Here is an 18,343-nt window from a genome sequence, read left to right on the forward strand (position 1 = left end):
GAGCGAAAATATTTGGAAAAGTTCAGGGACGAACTGGATAGAATAATGAATAATTATTTGCGTACATTCATCGGCAATTTGGCCGAATGATAATTTTATTAAACGCTAAAGCAATACAAAATTAAGAAAGCACTTAGGGTTATGAATATTAAAGCTAAATGCGTGCTGCGCTTAGAGGAAAGCTGTATATTCTCGAACATTCAGGATTTTTCTTCCCTTTTTTGAATTTAAATCTGAAAAAAAAGAATCGCGTCTTTTTCAGAACACATATACGGTTTCAATTTTTGTTGGGATTTTAATTGGATTTCTGTATATTTTGAGATGTTGCAGCCTCTTTTTCTATGTTCAACGAATTGAGAGAAATTACCAAAACTTAAAGGAAAAACTTATATGAAAGATATCGCCCTCAGCAACAGGGCTTTGGCACTTTGTTTTCATATTGGGGATGCTGAATTACTATCAGTACCCTTAGGGACAAATTTAAATAAATGTAATTAGAATTGACCGAGTTCTGCGTGATGTGACAGCTGTAGTGTAAAAAGTCAAGACGGAGTATCTATTTAAAATGATTTCGTAATTTTGAGGAAAAGAAAAGGTTAAACTTTTTTTCACAAACCCAATTAGAGCACCAGAACTCGATTTGTCATAGGCATGAAATATTCATTTATCTGAAGTAGAAGGCGTCATGATAGATTTATCTGCGAAATTGATTCCCAAATTTAAACGTAATTAAAAAGGCGAGGCTAACTTTTAATTTTCCCGGCAATACTGGACCAAGACTATTTAAGAATATCTGCAGTAGGTAAAATCATGATAAAAATTCCTTTGGATAGAAGTTCTGAGACAGCCATCTAGAAGGCGATAATTGGAGGAAAATTGAACACCTTAAATTGTGAAAAGTTTTTTGATCAAAATTTTCTTCGCTCAAAGTTCAAAGTACACCGTCCTTTACGTACTTTGTGCATCTTGCAAATTCATGTCGCCAGTACCCAAGTTTTTTTCTTTTCTTGAATAGGTCAAGTCATATGAAGACGATTAATTACACCTTTGCTCCAGGATTTGTATTTAAATTAATCAAATATAGAAAGAGTATTGTCGAGTCAATTACATTAAAAGCTTCCGCAATACACAGTGCACTTTCCGTGTTCTGTAAATATACCTTATTCAATCATAATCTGTGTGTGAGTTTTATTCTAACAATAAGTCCTTACATTGAGGAATATTGCCTATCAAAGACTCAATTTGCCACTTTCTATATTTGTTTGCCCAGTGATTCGTCGGTAGAAAAAGAGATGAGATTTGGCTGTCGTGGTTTATCTCCACATCAAGGCACCGTGACAAGTTCTTAAGTGATCTTTATTTCCTTCTCAGGCTTAGCTGCTGTGGCAAATTCATAAACCTGAGAAGGGCTTAAGTCTGGTTGACAGAATTAATTCGAAGCGTCATTTTAGAGCTTAAGGACTAAAGCTTATCGTAAGTTTAAGTGTGGTTTTGAAAACTTGACCTATAGCGCGCACTCGAAAGGTGCAAATATATTTAGCTCAAATATTCTGAACTGGCAGCGAAATTTTTAGTAACAGCAGGAAGGACTGAAAAAGAAAGTAAAACTTCAGTGATAAATTGGCAACCGGAAAACGACCAAAAAGAAACTGTGAAACAATTAAGGACTGAAAGGCTAGACATATTTGCATTGAAGTAAGGATAAATGGCTCTAAAGAAAGATATGACAAATCAATAAATTAACGATTCTTTGCCGAAGCACACACTAAATGGATCCGCAGACTATTGTACAGAGATGTATTTTTTTACAGATCTTCGCTTCGCTATGAAGTCATCAGTGGTGCTATCAGTTCACGAAAATTCAATTTTAGAACCGTACTTGAAGCTTCTTTGAAACTCGAGATTATTTGATTTTATTGATTAATTTTGCTCAATCGCGTTCACGAAACTGATTTCTTCACAGGTTATTATTTGTTTCACGGTGGAGGCATTTGTCACTGGCGGTAGAGAAGACAAGAAAAACCACATAGATTACAAGCTCGCGCAGGAATGATTCACGGAAACGCCTCTAGCCGCTGGTGGGTCGAGCTTTTAACAGAAGTGACAATTTTCGTTATAGGGTTTTTGGGAAATATCTTTGTGCTTATTATCGTTCACAAGAGGAACGCTAGGACGACAGTACATGGGATTTTTGTTACAAGTCTGGCTATTGCAGATCTGGTTTTGCTGTGTTTTGATTCACCTGTTTCTATTTTACGCCGGTTCAGTCTCGAGTCTGAAACGTATAACTGCAGAGTACATCCGTCTGTTGTTACAACCGGATACAATGCAGGACTCTTCACTATCACTTCCATGGCGATTCATCGGTGCCATATTGTAACAAATCCGTGGAAACCGAAGCTGAAGCGGAGAGGTTCGATAATTTGGGTGTCGCTTGTGTGGCTGGCTGCTTTTATTTTAGTTATTCCACTTATTGTTGTCAATAGAATAACAGAAAATGGCAAATGTGAAGAGCAGTGGTCCTCACTCACAGTCCGTCGGGCATACACTGCTTTGCTAATGACACTTCAGTACATGCTACCACTGCTCATAACAGCAATTTGTTATCTTCGAATACTGGTATTTTTGAAACAGCGGCCTGTATTGCCGGGAAACAACGATCCCAGCAACAAAAGTCCAGCTCTAAATGAAGAGAACACCAGAGAAACAATAACGATACTAAAGACCGTAGCAGCAATTGTTTTCTTGTTTTTGGTGTTGTTGTTGCCAAATCAAGTCGCTTGGATGCTGTTGGATTTCAGAAATGTTTCCTATGAAGAGCTTTGGTTTGTTGCAGATATACTGACAAGACTGCATAGCTGTCTAAACCCAGTTGTGTACGGAGTCACGAACAAACAGTACCGTCGTAGTTACGCTAGCTTTTTATCGTGCATGTTTTACACGATATCGTGCATGTTTTGCGGTTGCAGACGATCTGGGAGCCTTGATCTTACGCCAGCGGAAAACGCTACCGCATAATTCAGGAAACGACTGAGCAATTTGCCTGTGGTTACAAGGAACAGTGTTAGAGTCAAGAACTTAGGATCTTCTTTAAAAAAAATTACATTTGTTAAGGGGCGCTACTCATGCCATGTTTGACCAAAACACATTAACCCCCTCACAAACTTTTTAACTAAATACGTTTTAACGCAAAATGTTTCCCATATCCCTTGATTAATTTATGTTATTCTATGTTATTCGCATGTGATTAACCTCGGTTGCCAGACAAATTACCTGATCTAGGCGGAGCATCATCAACTTTATATACAAAAAGGATAATCTCGAGAAACAACTCAAGGAATATAGTTCCTTCTTAAACTTCCTGGTTATGCGCTCTACTGTAAACGTTAGAGTTAGCGCCTAGGGAGCTTGCTAACGCTTTTGATTCAAGAAGGGGTGCTATAGCTAAGCAGATTCTCCTTTTGAGGAAATTTTAGTTTTCGAGGGTTGGCCCTTCGTCAGAGCGAGAGAAGAAGGGCTAACGCTCGAAACGTCAGCTTTGAAACTCTATCCGGTGGCCAATTTACATTATCGACTCAGTTGATAAAACCAACATTTTCAAATTTTTTGTGGGCTGTTTCGCTCTGACGAAGGGCTAACGTTCGAAACCTCAGCTTTTAAACTCTTTACGGAAGTCAATTTACGGTATCAAAACCAAAATGATCTTGTTATACTCTCCCACCGACACAGCACCATAGTTTCCTCAGAAACTTACCCCCTCTAATCGGTTTTACCGCGAATGCTCAAAAATTAAACAAAACCTAATACATTTTAGTCCATGTAGCTTTGCCTGATAATATATCTGTTTTACTGATTCAAATGGTTACTGAGGTTTTCGTTCTAAACTTTGCTTAGGATTCCTTAGCACTAATCAAACGTACTTATTCTTGAATAACCGAGACGATTTATCGCGGATTATTTCCAAAATATCAACGAAAAATTGGGTGATGGCTACATTGAAATTGAGTGACTCAAATTTGTAACACTTTACGCTGAGAACCAGGAGCTGATAATGGGCTCCTGCAAGAACTTATAAAATGCTAATGAGGAGGAAATTTGTATATCGACGAAAATCCAAGTCACGACGCGACAGTGACTCAACGGGTAAGACAACGATTCCATATATGCCGCGAACGAACGTACTCTTCAGAACACTTCTTTGTCGCGACGGCACGCCTATCACGTGAATTTTGATCATGCAGGGTTTCATAGCGTAATAAAGGCACAACTGAGTGCGCTCCCTAGCAGGCAATGACAGGAAAAAATTCATTTAAATTTAATTTGAAAATGCAAGTTGCGCGAGTTGCATTAATTGTGGTAAGGATAGGAAGGACGTAAATACATTTGTTATGACGTCATGTCATGGTTACTTAACTCGCCAGTAACATGAATAACAAGCGCTTCAATAATTATCATCTTGTTGTAGGAGACCACTCAGGGCATTGGTGGCGTTTTAGAGGAAAAAAATTATGAATTTATCATTTATCTTCGTCCTTTTTTTAATCATACTACCGTCGACGTGTTAGCGTGAATTACTAAGACTAATTATGACTCCTAGCGTTTCAAATTGGCATGAAATGTTTTCCAGAGGCCGTAATTCGGGTTTGCCCTTTGTACAACTTATTTTTAAAGTCATTTAATGAGTGCACCTATCAGTTTAGCTTTTGAAAGTGCGCAATTGCTCCTAACCGGAAAGATATCTCCATAGCAACAGGTCCTTGTGTTGGAGGGTGTGTTAACCATTGACTCTTGTAACATGTTATATTATATTTAAACTATTAATCAAGCTCACGGTTCAAAGTACTTTAACATGAGTCCAAGACTGAACGTAAGGAGATTCCATTTTTTAACGCTCATTGTTATACGTTATCGGAACCAGTTCCACAGGACAGCTTTACGTCTTAGCGACATAACCTAATTTAGAAACATGTAAAATACATGAATATTGATCGCTGTGCTTAATTCAACGCCTACATTTTATATAATGTACCAGTAGTTAAAATAACAACCTTGAACAAAACTCCTTTATGAAGAATTTTTGTTACAGGATTCAACAAGTCGAAAGATTTCATGAATTACTGAGGCTCGATGTGCGCGAGCATCAATAGATGACATTAAACGACACGGCAGGTAAAGAAAATGGAATATGCCATTATAGAAAGAATAGCGGGTTGTACGGAGAACTTGTTACCTTACAGCTGCCTATTAAGTGAGTTAACTGACCAATCATATTTCACGATCTGAAACATATGTCCAGGGTATTGCCAAAATTTTCCGGAGGCTAGTGAGGCTCTTGGAAATTATTTTGAATTATTGATGAATCGGCATAGTTAGTGAAAAATATAAACGGAAAAATACAAAAAGAGTACTAGTAACATGGTAAGTCAACACTTGTCGGGAAAACATTTTTCATCGAGCCATCATCGATAAACAAAGACAAATACATCATTGTGTAAATTAAGGAAGCGGTCAATCAAGGAACTCGACGATAACAGCTGGAAGAAAGCAAGGCTTCGTTCAGACAAACGAAGCTTTCGCCGAGTCATTGAAACTCACCAGTACTTACCAAGCGATAAGTGATCAAAGGCGATAACAGAACTTAACTTCTCAGACTCAGTTATTCATGTTTGAAATGGAGAACCCAAAATGGGGGTTCCAACTTGCCCTTGAGGTCACTATCTTTATCGTGGGACTTACAGGAAATATCTTTGTACTGATTATAGTTCACAAGAGAAACGCCAGGACGACAATTCATGGAACATTTGTTACAAGTCTGGCCATTGCAGATCTGGTTTTGCTGTGTTTTGATTCGCCTGTAGCCATTTTACGTCGTTTTGGCCACAAGGCTGATGTATTTAACTGCAGAATACATTTGACTGTTGTTACAACCGGATATAATGCAGGGCTTTTCACTGTCACATCCATGGCGATTCATCGGTGCCATATTGTTACAAAGCCGTGGAGACCAAAGCTTAAACGAAGAGCTGCAAAGATATGGATGTCACTCGTGTGGCTAGCTGCTTTTATTTTGGTTATTCCATTTATCATCGTCAATAAAATAACAGAAAATGGAAACTGTGAAGATTGGCCTTCCCTTGCTCATCGCCAGGCATACACCGTCTCACTCCTCACAGCACAGTATATTTTACCGCTGCTGATTACAGCAATTTGTTACATACGAATATGGCTTTTTATGAAAAATCGACCAGCGTTGGCGAGAAACAGCAATTTATTTACTAAAAGACAAATCCCTGGAGAAGACAGTACAAGAGAGAGTGTGATAATACTGAAAACCGTAGCGGCTATTGTTTTGACGTTCTCGGTATTGTTATTACCAAATCAAGTCGCTTGGATGCTGTTTGATTTCAGAAATGTTTCCTATGAGGAGCTCTGGTTTGTTGCAGATATATTTACAAGGCTCCATAGCTGTACAAACCCAGTTGTTTATGGAGTCATGAACCCACAGTATCGTCGTAATTACATCGCATTTCTTTCGCGCATGTTGTGTTGTCGTCGATTCCGACGTGTTGCACAGGCACCCCCAAATAGGACAATGGGTGACCAAGCCGTTCCACAAGCTGCATGTATTGAGCAAAACATATCACAGAACCACCAGGCTGACAGTGGCGGTAACATAGAGCTGCCATTAACTATTCAATATTAGTGGTTGGGTCAGTGGTTGATGTGACAACTGTCTCCGCTTTTCGAAGAGTTTTCAAACAGAATCTACCGCATTCACCTCCACACACTAACAAAAGAGCTTTAAGTACTTGGTTGGAAGGACACCAAGCATCAAAGCCTGAAATTGACATAATGAGCGAGAACAAGTGGTTGCATTCCAATGAAAACTCAATGGTTTTGTATACTCAAACTTCAGTTTGTTAAGACTCTTTCTAATCTGAAAAGATTTGCTCCAGTTTGGAAGGATTCCGCTTCAATTTAGTAAGGCTTGCTCCAATTACGAAGGCTTGCTCTGATTTGAACAAGTTCCACACCAATATGGAACACCAATGCAGAGAGATTCTGTTCCATCTTGGAAAAAGCTTACTTCAATTTGGAAAAAATTTGGTGGAAAATTTGTTATTCGTAAGGAAACTCGTTCTTTGCCACCACCTTTAATTTCACAAGCGGTTGTTCAATCGCGCCATGAGATCGTCCTTTAACAAATTCCGCAACTTGTAACAATAGCGGAGGTAAAATAGTACAGTGCATACTCCAAAAAGATGAGGCATTTCCACTGTGTAAAAAAATGCTATGAAAAGCTTTATTTGATCTACAAATATATGTTTTTATAACCTTCTGGCAGTTACCTCAATAAATAACATAAAAAAGGACCATCAATACAAAAGGAAGCTCTTTCAATTCAAAAAGTTCCCTCCATAAATATGCTTGCCATCAAATGTGCTGAAACGTCTAAATTACAAGAACTATTGAACTTGAATCCGATTAGAAGAACGATTAAGGCGCCCACTTTTCTTCTGAGAAGGCTTGTCTTTGATTTTATTCGTTAGGCTGCCGGGCTGAAACAAGACCACATCAAAATTAGTAAAAGACAATTTTTAAGCCACGAGTGTTACTCCATTGAAAAGGATGAGGACGATTGCATGGGATTGAAAAATAAAAAACGCTAAAACTTGCAACTGACCTTTAGAATACTTAGAGAACACATCAAGTTCTTGTTGACTACCAAAACGCCACCAGCATTGTCAAACTCACCGCAGTAATTTGGAGCACTGAACAGAGTAACAAGCTGGAAATTAAGGACAATAAATATGAAATGAAATTGCCTGTCATTCCAGACAACACTTATGAAGTGAAATAACAGTGGACAAAGTTTTTTTTCGTCCCAGGTTTACATCCAATCTACAACTACATTTACACATGCAATTTCCTTCAGTAAGTGCCGACGAAACATTGTTCACTGTTTACGTTGGTATAGAAAACTTGGTGTTGACACTTATTTGAGATAAGTTACCGTAGAAAAAATGTCCATCAACCTCGTACAATTTCACTGTGAGTGTAACAGCGTCATCGTCACCATGCAAGAATATTATAGATTTCTTTTACATGTAATACACGTTCGGGTTTGGCTACCTTTCTCTTCTCGAAAAATCTGTAACCTTCTTCAACAACCTGTAAAAGAAGACAGAGAAAGCCACAAACAATTACCATCACGAATGAGCTGCAGAAGCTCAGCCAACGTTTGCCTCGCTAACGTGGACAACTTTCGTAAGGGAACAAACAAAATACTTTCTTAGTCTTAAATATCAAGTGAATTGAACCTCTTAGTAACAGCCTAACCTAACCTAAGCCTGTCACTCACTCTACTTCCGGAGGGAGGGGAGGGTTCTCCTGTTCCAGTAGTAATATCAACATCTTCGCTCTCTTAGAGCGAGTGCCGTGGCACACAAACCAAAGTAATCACTACGGCCAGTCACACAAAGGGAAATAATACTCGGAGCCAATTAAAACTCAGTGAGGAAACAAGCAAACAGCCTGAAGCGCGAGAAAACATCGTGAATTAGGTAAAGATTTGTTTTAAGCACTGCATCTGACTGGTTGATAGGGTGGCACGAGTATTCTGACTAATCACAGAGCGTGGGAAAAAAGAACCCATAAAATCTCGGATTCCTTTTGACACTCATTTGAAAACTGCTCTATGCTTCGAAAACGGAGATACCTACGCTCTGAAAAGTCCGAGGGGAGTTGGGCAAAAAATGTCGTATTGTGTACCTGATGAGCACGTGCTACTAAGCTTAAGTCGTGCTTCTCGAGAAATGATCGGACAACATCACCACCAAACGTCCACGATACACCGCGGTCATTTTCGCCCCAACCAGTAATGTCCTAGGAATAAATATTTGGGAGAAAGAATCTCGTGAGAATGACCATAAATAAACATAGGGTATCAACGATACGTAATTGGATGGAGAACAACATTTAATACAAATAACAACCGTTCCTGAAGCTCAATATTGCATTACAGATTATGCGGCCGGGAAAACAAACAGTACAATCATAACAGCTGATAAACGTACAGCCTGTTGCAAGTGCGCAGAACACACCGCTTTTTCTAGCGATGGAGACTGTTAAAATTGTTTTCAATTATAGGTACCAAATGCACATGAATAAGTAACCTTGCAAGGTATTAAGTTCTGTTCATTATTTATAAAGACAACCTTTATTTGAACTTGGTAACCACACAAATACACCTTTTAGTGCGTTAAAATTGAAAATTTACGAAATGAGTATAACTCCTGAAAAGGTTTTTTTTTTTCCATTAGGAAACTTTCATGAGAAATGTTTGTTTCTTCTGTATTTCCTCGCTTTTTCAAACCAGTTTCAGACCCTTTACGTTTGCATCGACAAAGTTTGGTGTTACTCTCTAGATGTCACACCTAACCCACATTAATCATACGACCGACGCAATAATTTAGCAGGAAATAAATATATAACCTGTACACCACTCCCAAAAGAAGATTGGATGTTAATTGGTGTACATCAACATGACCCGAAATAAAAATTCATGCAAATTCATTCAATTCTATACCTCATCTGGGTCGGACCAAAGTAAATCACACACAAGTCCTCCGTCAGGAACATCCATGGGCCGCTCTAGAGAGCGCAACTGAACATCAACAATAACTACTGTCATGACTGTTTCACTAAATAATCCACTGACAGAGGAATAGTTTTTATGATTACCAAGATTGCTCAGAAACGTCTATACGATACAGGAATTAAACGCTTGAAATTCTGAAGTGCCTACGGTACTAGTACAAAATTTGCCGACAAACGAGCAAATGCATCAGATGAGTAAAGACATAAGGTAGTCCAAATTCAGACGTTTCTTCAGCACATGGAGTCAATTTGATTCTCATGGTTTCAACACATTTTTTTTAACCTCATCACAAGTGGAGCAATTATAACCGTAATTGAGTCAATTGCTGATGGCTTAATATCTTTATTTAAGGGAATGCTTTACAATTACAATTGAAATTAAAGCCGCTATGGACCAACCTGATCAAAGTCATGTAAATCTGGAGAAAGGCCTCCATGAGAACAAAAGATGGTACTCTCTACAACTGCGGCTAAAAAGAGTTCAAGTACAGTTAAAACGTTTGTGAATGTTAAAGTAAGCATTTTTTATAATTATATAAATTAAATGGACACCATTCTCAGCAGTTTGATTGGTTTGGCTATTTATTTGTCAGCTGATGAAAATGTTACCAAATTACTGTCTCTAAAATTGGAGCATTTTGCTAATTGTGCTTTACCTAGAAAACAGAACCGTAGTTTTTAATCTTAAATTAACAATAAAAATACCTTAAATATAACAAAGCATTTACCAATTGGTAGACAGTTGAAACAGTCTGTAAATGTTTTCCAAAGTTTTATGTTGTATCTTCTTTTACATTCATCATAGAAACCATAAATTCTGAGGAAAAACAAATTAAATCCACTAAATGAAACACAAACAACACTTTCTTTTTTTAATTTCTACCAATCAAATTTTCCCTAAGCTTCCTTAAACTGTATCCCATCACTTGTCACTTCCTTGTAAACAACCTACATTTAATCATGCATTTCACACACAGGGGGAATTAAATCCAGGAAGGCAACAACCAAATAAAGAGCTCACATTATTATGCCCAAGTGAAAGCCTTTAAAATAAGATAATTGTCTCTTTTATTCAATGTATCTTCACTTATTTAGAGAATGAAGATTACAATATAGGGTCTGTTGAAGATGAAAAAAGAGTTTCTGTTTGCATTTTGCATTAAAATTACATGGGATGATATTTCTAGGGCAACTAAAAGTAAACCGACAATGTTCAATAATCTCAGACAGAGGAATGAATGTAAGCCCAGCCTCCCTTGCAACTGTTGTTTGGTCTCTTCAAAATGGGGGAGAGAGGGCATTGCCTGACAAGAGAAAACATCACTGAGTTACAGTACACAGTGTCCCACCTCAACCCACCAGGCCTAAAAATTAAACTCTTGTATGCATATCATGCCTATGTTCTTTTATTGTAACACCTGCAGCAGGGAAACATGTCCAAAGGGGAAGAGTAGAGGTTGAAGTAACATTATCAAGGTAGAATGGTCAATCTGCAATGTTGTGCAATAAGAGGAAGGAAAACAGGAGTGAAATGTAAAGGAAGTCAGAGATTCTGCAGTCTACCCCTCTCCCCCTGCCCACAAAAGGAGAAGAAATTTTCCTCTTTCTCCAGTTACGACAGAGAGGACTACCAATAACAAAAACAGCAGTGCTAAACATCTCGGGCCAAAATGCTTCTCTGACTTTATGTGATTTGTTTGTTTGTTTTTATCTGTAATATTCACTAATCTGCAAATTAAGTAAATTCACCTGTTAATGGAAGCAGACTCATGATTTCCTCGCAGCAAGTACATTTTATCAGGATACTTGATTTTGTAAGCAAGTAGTAAACATATTGTTTCTAAGGACTTCCTTCCCCTGAGAAACACAAATTATTAAAAGCCAAAGTTTTCAACACCTGAATGTGGAAGCAAATGTGGAACTCAGAGAAAAGTAAAGACCTGAAGAATTTATTGAATGTGATGGTACGTTTCGCAGGAAATCCGGGGAAACACGCCTGAGAAATGTTAATCATCGGCAGTAATGTTTTCTGGTTTGCTTACATGTCCTGATATCTCATTATGTGATTCCAGTCAGAAAACAGTAAACAATCTAGATGTATTTCAGCTGTTAAAGATTAGAATATTAATTTTGCTAGTAAATTAATTCAGCATGTGATAGACAGATGACATCACTGGAAATTATAATCATGCAAGAGATAACAACTACATGATTTGAAACTGCTGTAGAAACTTAGTTCTACCTTAAAAACACTCAATAGAAGACATTTGCTTGCTTTTAGTGCAGCTCAGCATAGGTGACAATTTGGATAAAGGAAGATAATTGTTTGCTGATAATTGGTGCTGATTGGTCAACAAAAATGCTAAAAAGTTGGTAATTAAAATAACTAATGATGTTTAAGCCTAACCTGTCCACATAGTCTCCCATAAATAGGCAGGCAATGTCTGGAGGGTAACCTAGATTGTCAAAATGCCTCAGAAGATCATCATACTGTCCATGGATATCACCAAAAATATTCATTGGTGCACCTAGTTCTAGAAGCACACCCTCTTGCATGAAAACTTCTCTGGAAACCTGGCATAATAATCGGATTGTTCCCTCAGGAAGCTGAACCTGTTTTGGACCAGTCAATCATTATAATCAGTACTGTTAAAACATGGCAAGGAAACAACTTCCATCTGCAAATAGGCCATGAGAGCAGTAGATGATATTAATGACAAAACAACACCAGGATACAAAGGGATTGAACCAATCAACCATGTGATTGCATTTATCACTTTATTCATAAACCAAGGAAGTGATATTTTAAATACTGTACATGCTCCAATAAATCTTCTCTTTAAGGCTCCCTCTCAAATATACCTCCTTCATCAAACAAAAACCAAAATGATAACATTTGTTTTCAAATGATTACACCACAGCACTGTCACATTCACTAGGGCAAAGTTTACCAATTCAAACCAGTTTTTTCTTAGCTTTTGTGTACACAATAAGGATTTTTCTTTTTTAACCAGAGCTGTGTGATTACTGCATAAGCTATTTATAAAAGAAGCAGAAAGTTAAGTGAAAAAGTTACTGTTAGTATTAACTTGCACTTTAATTCCCATTGAGTTTGTTGCATATATTTAGTCCTTTATCTAAAAGCAACTAAAATCAATTGTAAGCTGGGAGCATTTGTGATTGAAGGGGGAGAAATCATGCATAACATCTGAGGAGAAATGTAACCAAAATATTCACCCGGTTTCCTATTTCCTTTGTCGTTATAAACAACAACACTCTCGTTAATGGAAGCCGGATGAATTCATGCTGACATTAATTTAAAATTCAATTTCTGAATTGACAACCAAATTTAATCCTTGGGGTTGACTAAAATCTGCATATATAATTTTTGTTCATTGTTGCTATGATTATTATCATTGTCATTTTGTACTTTATTTTTGGTATCGTCAAAAATATAGTAACTAAAATTTTAAAAAAGCTTGATGTTGGTTAATACCACATAAGTTAATAACTGGTCGGTTTCATATTTTATGACAAATGGTTGCAGTTTTTGAAGCTGCACGAAAGAAAAGATAATAACAGTGGTTTATTTTGGTCAACAAAACATCACTGTCGCTTGGTTTTGTAAAGTAAAGTAGATACACACGCATGTACCCTATAACAAAGAGCAGTTTTGTAGTAACTGAGGACAAATCTGAACGTGTGAGACTAAAATGTGTAGACCTTCGTAATGCTAATTCATATTTTATTGATGCAAATAAAAAATTCTGCTTTTCCTTTCTATGCGCTATTGGAAAAATTTACATTTGAAAGCGACCCGCCTTTCGCAGGTCAATGAGCAAATGCTATGAATTTTGACTCAAACTGAACTTTATGGGCAAATTTTAATTTTTACTCAAAAGTTTTGTTAGCAGGTATAAAATAATTGGTGAATGAAACGAAAGCTGTATCGAGAAGAATTCCTTGTGATGTTTTGATGAGCTATCCAAATCAATTCTATGAGCCGCACTAGTTTAACCATCTGCAATTTTTCTCAAAGAAAGCTTTACTGTTTGCAAACAAACCTACCTGCTTAGTCGAAGAGTTTCTGTAGTCAAGAAGCTGATTTATTGCCTTATCGACATCAAGTCCAAATTTTTTGCAAAGGTCTGTCATTGCAGAAGGCTACATTGCTAGTGAAAACCTACAGCCACGTAGAAGTCTCTGGTAAACTAACTAATTCCAAGGTGTAACCTTGTTCACGGATGGTAGCCATGTTTACAAGTGCACAAAAAGACAAACACTGTAGAAAACTAGCTTATGACGTCACGATTAAAAGTTCAGTGGACTGGACTCTGATCACTTTACGGGAAACTCTTTCACATTGAAAACAAACTTAGCAGGTATCCAGTTGAGTCGAAGCTGAACTTCCTCAATCAGCTTACAAAACCCTAGATTTCAGATCATATCTGATTTCTTAGATTGAGCAAGCTGGGATTTAGGCAAAAAATGGCAAAATTCCAACAAAGAGAGCTACCTCAAAGGCTCACTGCTAACATCACTAAAAGTATCGAAGCCAAATGTGAGTATGGGGAAATCTAATTGGAACTGAAACTTTCCTCGATGCTCAACTAATACATACAGTTTGATACTTACAAATCATTACATTCAATACTCAATTTTTATTTTCAGTTTCAGGTCCCAATTCCTAATTTGAACCTATGACCTCGGCCGGGCAATTCTAGTGCAGTGCTCTACCAACTGAGCTAACAAGCCAACTGAAAGCTGGTCATTATGTTAATTTGTAATTTACAGTCAGTGATTAATCCTTTCATGCATTTGTATCACAGAGGTATGTGTTCAAACCCTATACCGGCCTAAATTTTTTTCAGGCTTAATTTTCACCACTGTTTATGTAAGTTTCATTACTGCAAAGATTCCTTTAGTATTAATTTCTTAATCCAGAGTACGCATGTATTCATTTTACATATTCACAGTCATTAATGCAAAGTATGTCACTATATGTTTGCACATTCACTCATCCAGAGATACACCTAAAGACAGTGATTATCAGTTATCAAGAATATATTTGATACAACAATCATTTCCTAATACTTCAGTAGGAGAATGTATCTAGTATAAGTCTTTTCATTGTGGTCCCCACAGACTGAGATGGCTGGTCGGAAGCTTGGTAACTAAACTTATGAAGGTAAGGTTGAACGTCTGGGTAGCTTATATCAAAAACATTAGTAACATCTGACTGATTCGGCATCTTGGGAACATACTCTGGTCTGTTCATCACTCCAGCAATACAAATTATTTTTTCTGCGAGAGCCTCGCCGACTTTTTCTCGGCAGATCTGCCGTTCGTGCTCGTTAGCTAGGCTGACGACATTTAATTTTATCGTCCAAATTTCCCACGGAATATTCTCCATTCCGAAAGGCCACCGAGCTTTCTTTCTTTGATAAAACTCTAGAGAGATTTGTCCGCTCCTTAGGCCGTTGGAACTTTTCAAAGATTCCCTAAACTCCGCAACTTGTCTTTTCAAGGAACGATGTAACTCATCCGAATCTACCCGAACATAGGTGCAGTTCACAAAATCGCAGTCAACATCAACCATCCCAACGGTTCCTATGCTATAAGACCCTTCTCTTTTGTAGTTAAACTTTCCAGACGTCCTGTGAAGTAAAATTGAGTGAAAAATACTCAAAATTGCCTCTTCAATCTGTCGTCCTTCGACAGATAACTCGAAAACTTGCGAACGCGCATTCATTCTTCCTCAGTCTCGGATGTTTTCGCCTTCAGTTGCCACTCAATCTTTCTGTTGTTCTCGAGAAGAAAGGTAGAGGAGGTACTGGGAGCTAAGCCGTAATGCGAACGAGGCTAACGAGCTTGCGTACCAGATCTAAGATGGCTGGCGTTATGAGAAAGACTATTGACTGGTTTAAAATTGCTTGGGCAAGGGAGCCTGTGCTGTTTATGTCATGTGTTTTTGGAATATCAGGTAGCTTAGCTGTCTGTTAGTTTGTATAGAAATGTTTGTTAGTCGATAGGTGTGTTTAAACAGGCTTAAATCTCGTTCAGCTTACTGAACTATCCGGCAGGTCTTTCATGATCAGATACTTAGCTTCAGCCAATACTGATTATATCAATACAAAATGGAGCTATTCCGAAGTAAAAAATGAAGTACAGGTTATGTAATCTCTATCGAAAGATTATTCAATGTCGTTCAGACTTATCTTTGTATATGTGCGTTGACGAAAAGGTAGGGACAACATTGCTTTCCTTTAAAGTTCGTGGTTGTTTACTTTAATAACAACGCTGTGTTTATTTCATTTGCAATACTTGGACATCAGTCATTTTTTTTCCCTTTCTATTATATATGCAAATGTTAAAGAGAGGAGAAGAGCGTATTTTCCATGGAAAATTAAGCAGAGGACTCTTCTTTTGTCCAATGAAAAGTTTTTTCTTAATTTGAAACTGCAAATTTCATTCTCTAGCAGATAAACTTAGAAAAGTTTTGCTCTCAATCACAAGATCCTAGTGAACTCCGAAAATATAGCCTACTTTTGTTGTGTTATTTTCTCATAATGTAATAATTAAGAACTCTGATCTAGCACTCAAACTTACTTTCTATATCTTCTAGGTCCAATCTTTGCTCTGGTCAGTCCATGGACAAAAGATACAGTTGCCACAATGAAATCAATACCCCATGTTTACCCATGTAAGTTAGTGTATTTGTCAATTATTTGATATCAGTTGCACACCACTTCACACTTCCAGTTTGTTTGCATGCTACTGGGGAAAAGCACAGCTCATTATTTAGGTTGTGTTGTTTACTTATTTTTTTAAAAAATATGGCATTGAATATTCATCCTCATATTTTATAGCATTGAAATATGAGAACATGATAATTTTTGTACTTTGTTTTTTTTTTCCAAAGATCCTCAGTTAGAAGATCAAGATTTGAGTGATGTTGACAGCCATGGAGATAATATTTTCAAAGTTAAATATCTTTTTTGACAGCCTACTTGTTCTGAGCAGAGATGTGTCAATTTTTTACTTGTACAAAGTTGATTTTGCATGTTTGATAATTTCCTGAGAGTGAGGTAGTATACCCTGTTACTGCAGAAATAAGAAATGATCAGTGGAATGCTCATGTATTATCAATTGTGTGAAAGTTTGTTACTTGTGAGCCACTCCAAATAAAGTCAAACCTTGGTGTTGGAAACAGTTTTATTAAGGTACTTTCTCCATTTACGAGTAGAAAAGGCAACCATTCAGGTTGGGGCAAGGAAATCCTGGTAATTGACCCTACTTGAAAATCAAGCAAGTTTGCTAAGTCTGAAATATTATTTTAGAACAAACCAGAGTCCAGTAAGGATGGGACACTCCTATCATTATGATCAAGAGCTCCCCTCTTTCCTCCCTTCCCCAAGAAGAAAAATATACCAAATATTCTAAATAAGCATTTTGCAAGTGTTGGTAATTTACTAGCAAGTAAATTGCCAAAGAAAGATAACTATATGAGTTATCTTGGTAAATTGAAATCACCTGATTCTTCCTTCTTTTTCAAACCCATTACACCAGAAGAAGTTAAACAGGAAATATTATCCCTACCAAATAGTAAATCCTGTGGCTTATACTCCTGCCCTACACAACTGCTTAAATCTTCTTGCAATATCATATCTCCAGCTCTTTCTCATATTTTCAATTTATCTGTTATCCATGGTGTCTATCCTTCAAAACTTAAGATTTCTAAAATAACGCCAATATATAAAAGTGACGACGAGACCGACCCTTCAAACTATCGACCAATATCTCTTTTGTCTAATTTTAATAGGATTTTTGAAAAACTTTTGTACTACCGGATGAAGGAATTTATTGACAAAAACAACCTATTGTACTCCTCACAGTATGGCTTTCGCAAGTCGCATTCCACAGAGCATGCAGTACTTGATATTGTCGAAGATATACTACGTAATATGGATAAACGGTACTTCTCATGCGGTGTCTTCATTGACCTGAAAAAGGCATTTGATACGGTCAATCATGAAATATTACTCGATAAATTGAACTTTTACGGTTTCCGTGGATTGATAAATGACTGGTTTCAATCATATTTAAAAAATAGAACACAAACAATTCAGATTGGAGAGCACTTATCAACAAAACTTATCTCTCCCTGTGGTGTCCCCCAGGGATCAGTCCTTGGACCTCTTCTATTTTTACTTTACAGAAATGACATTCACCTTTGTTCTGATAAACTAAAATTTTATCTCTTTGCGGATGATACTAATATACTTTATGCTGATAAGAATCTTAAGGCGATCGAGCAAACGGTTAATGTAGAGTTGAATAACGTACATGACTGGTTAACTACAAATAGGTTGACATTGAATAAAAAAAAATCAAATTTCTTAATTTTTCGTCCTCGTCAGAAAAAAATGCATTTTTCTCCACAAATAGGTATTTTAGATTGCGAGACAAACCGAAGAGTTAGTTTAGAGCAAAAAAGTTATATCAAATATCTAGGCGTTTTAATTGATCAAAATTTGTCATGGAAATACAATACAATACAATACAATATTTATTTGCCATATACGACATTTACACATGGAAAAAAAATGAACAAAATTGATGACAGAAAATAAATGGCGAGAAAACCTGAAAGAAACCACGAGGCTTATAACAAGTCAGGTTT

The 18,343-nt window shown here is 37.1% G+C and overlaps 4 protein-coding genes across 5 annotated transcripts; 2 read left to right on the plus strand and 2 right to left on the minus strand.

Annotated features, from left to right (window-relative positions):
* The first annotated feature begins 2,049 nt into the window (after positions 1-2,049).
* On the plus strand, positions 2,050-3,808 carry LOC113674545 (neuropeptide FF receptor 1-like). The gene has a single exon (XM_027191023.2). It carries the CDS (start codon positions 2,050-2,052, stop codon positions 3,016-3,018), a length of 969 nt encoding a protein of 322 aa, XP_027046824.2. The 3' UTR covers positions 3,019-3,808.
* A 1,587-nt stretch (positions 3,809-5,395) lies between these two features.
* LOC113674633 (serine/threonine-protein phosphatase PP1-gamma catalytic subunit) lies at positions 5,396-14,617 on the minus strand. Of its 2 annotated transcripts, XM_089185452.1 has the most exons (11): positions 13,729-14,617; positions 12,068-12,273; positions 11,410-11,517; positions 10,389-10,477; positions 10,060-10,130; positions 9,590-9,667; positions 8,773-8,886; positions 8,134-8,172; positions 7,685-7,789; positions 7,511-7,559; positions 5,396-6,838 (listed from the first exon to the last, which is right to left on the minus strand). In XM_089185452.1, exons 1-11 carry the CDS (start codon positions 13,813-13,815, stop codon positions 6,690-6,692), a joined length of 1,095 nt encoding a protein of 364 aa, XP_089041578.1. In that variant the 5' UTR covers positions 13,816-14,617; the 3' UTR covers positions 5,396-6,689. The 2 variants fall into 2 exon arrangements, with proteins under 2 accessions (XP_089041578.1, XP_089041579.1); XM_089185453.1 differs by lacking the exon at positions 5,396-6,838 and having other exon boundaries at positions 7,271-7,559.
* Positions 14,537-15,412, minus strand: LOC113674623 (autophagy-related protein 101). Its single transcript, XM_027191112.2, has one exon. It carries the CDS (start codon positions 15,410-15,412, stop codon positions 14,756-14,758), a length of 657 nt encoding a protein of 218 aa, XP_027046913.2. The 3' UTR covers positions 14,537-14,755.
* Positions 15,413-15,488: 76 nt separating this feature from the next.
* LOC113674346 (NADH dehydrogenase [ubiquinone] 1 alpha subcomplex subunit 3-like) lies at positions 15,489-16,870 on the plus strand. The gene is made up of 3 exons (XM_027190826.2): positions 15,489-15,643; positions 16,286-16,363; positions 16,583-16,870. Exons 1-3 carry the CDS (start codon positions 15,511-15,513, stop codon positions 16,660-16,662), a joined length of 291 nt encoding a protein of 96 aa, XP_027046627.2. The 5' UTR covers positions 15,489-15,510; the 3' UTR covers positions 16,663-16,870.
* Positions 16,871-18,343: the final 1,473 nt, after the last annotated feature.

This window comes from Pocillopora damicornis, chromosome 10, assembly GCF_964200805.1.
Source record: "Pocillopora damicornis chromosome 10, jaPocDami1.2, whole genome shotgun sequence".
Taxonomy (NCBI): domain Eukaryota; kingdom Metazoa; phylum Cnidaria; class Anthozoa; order Scleractinia; family Pocilloporidae; genus Pocillopora; species Pocillopora damicornis.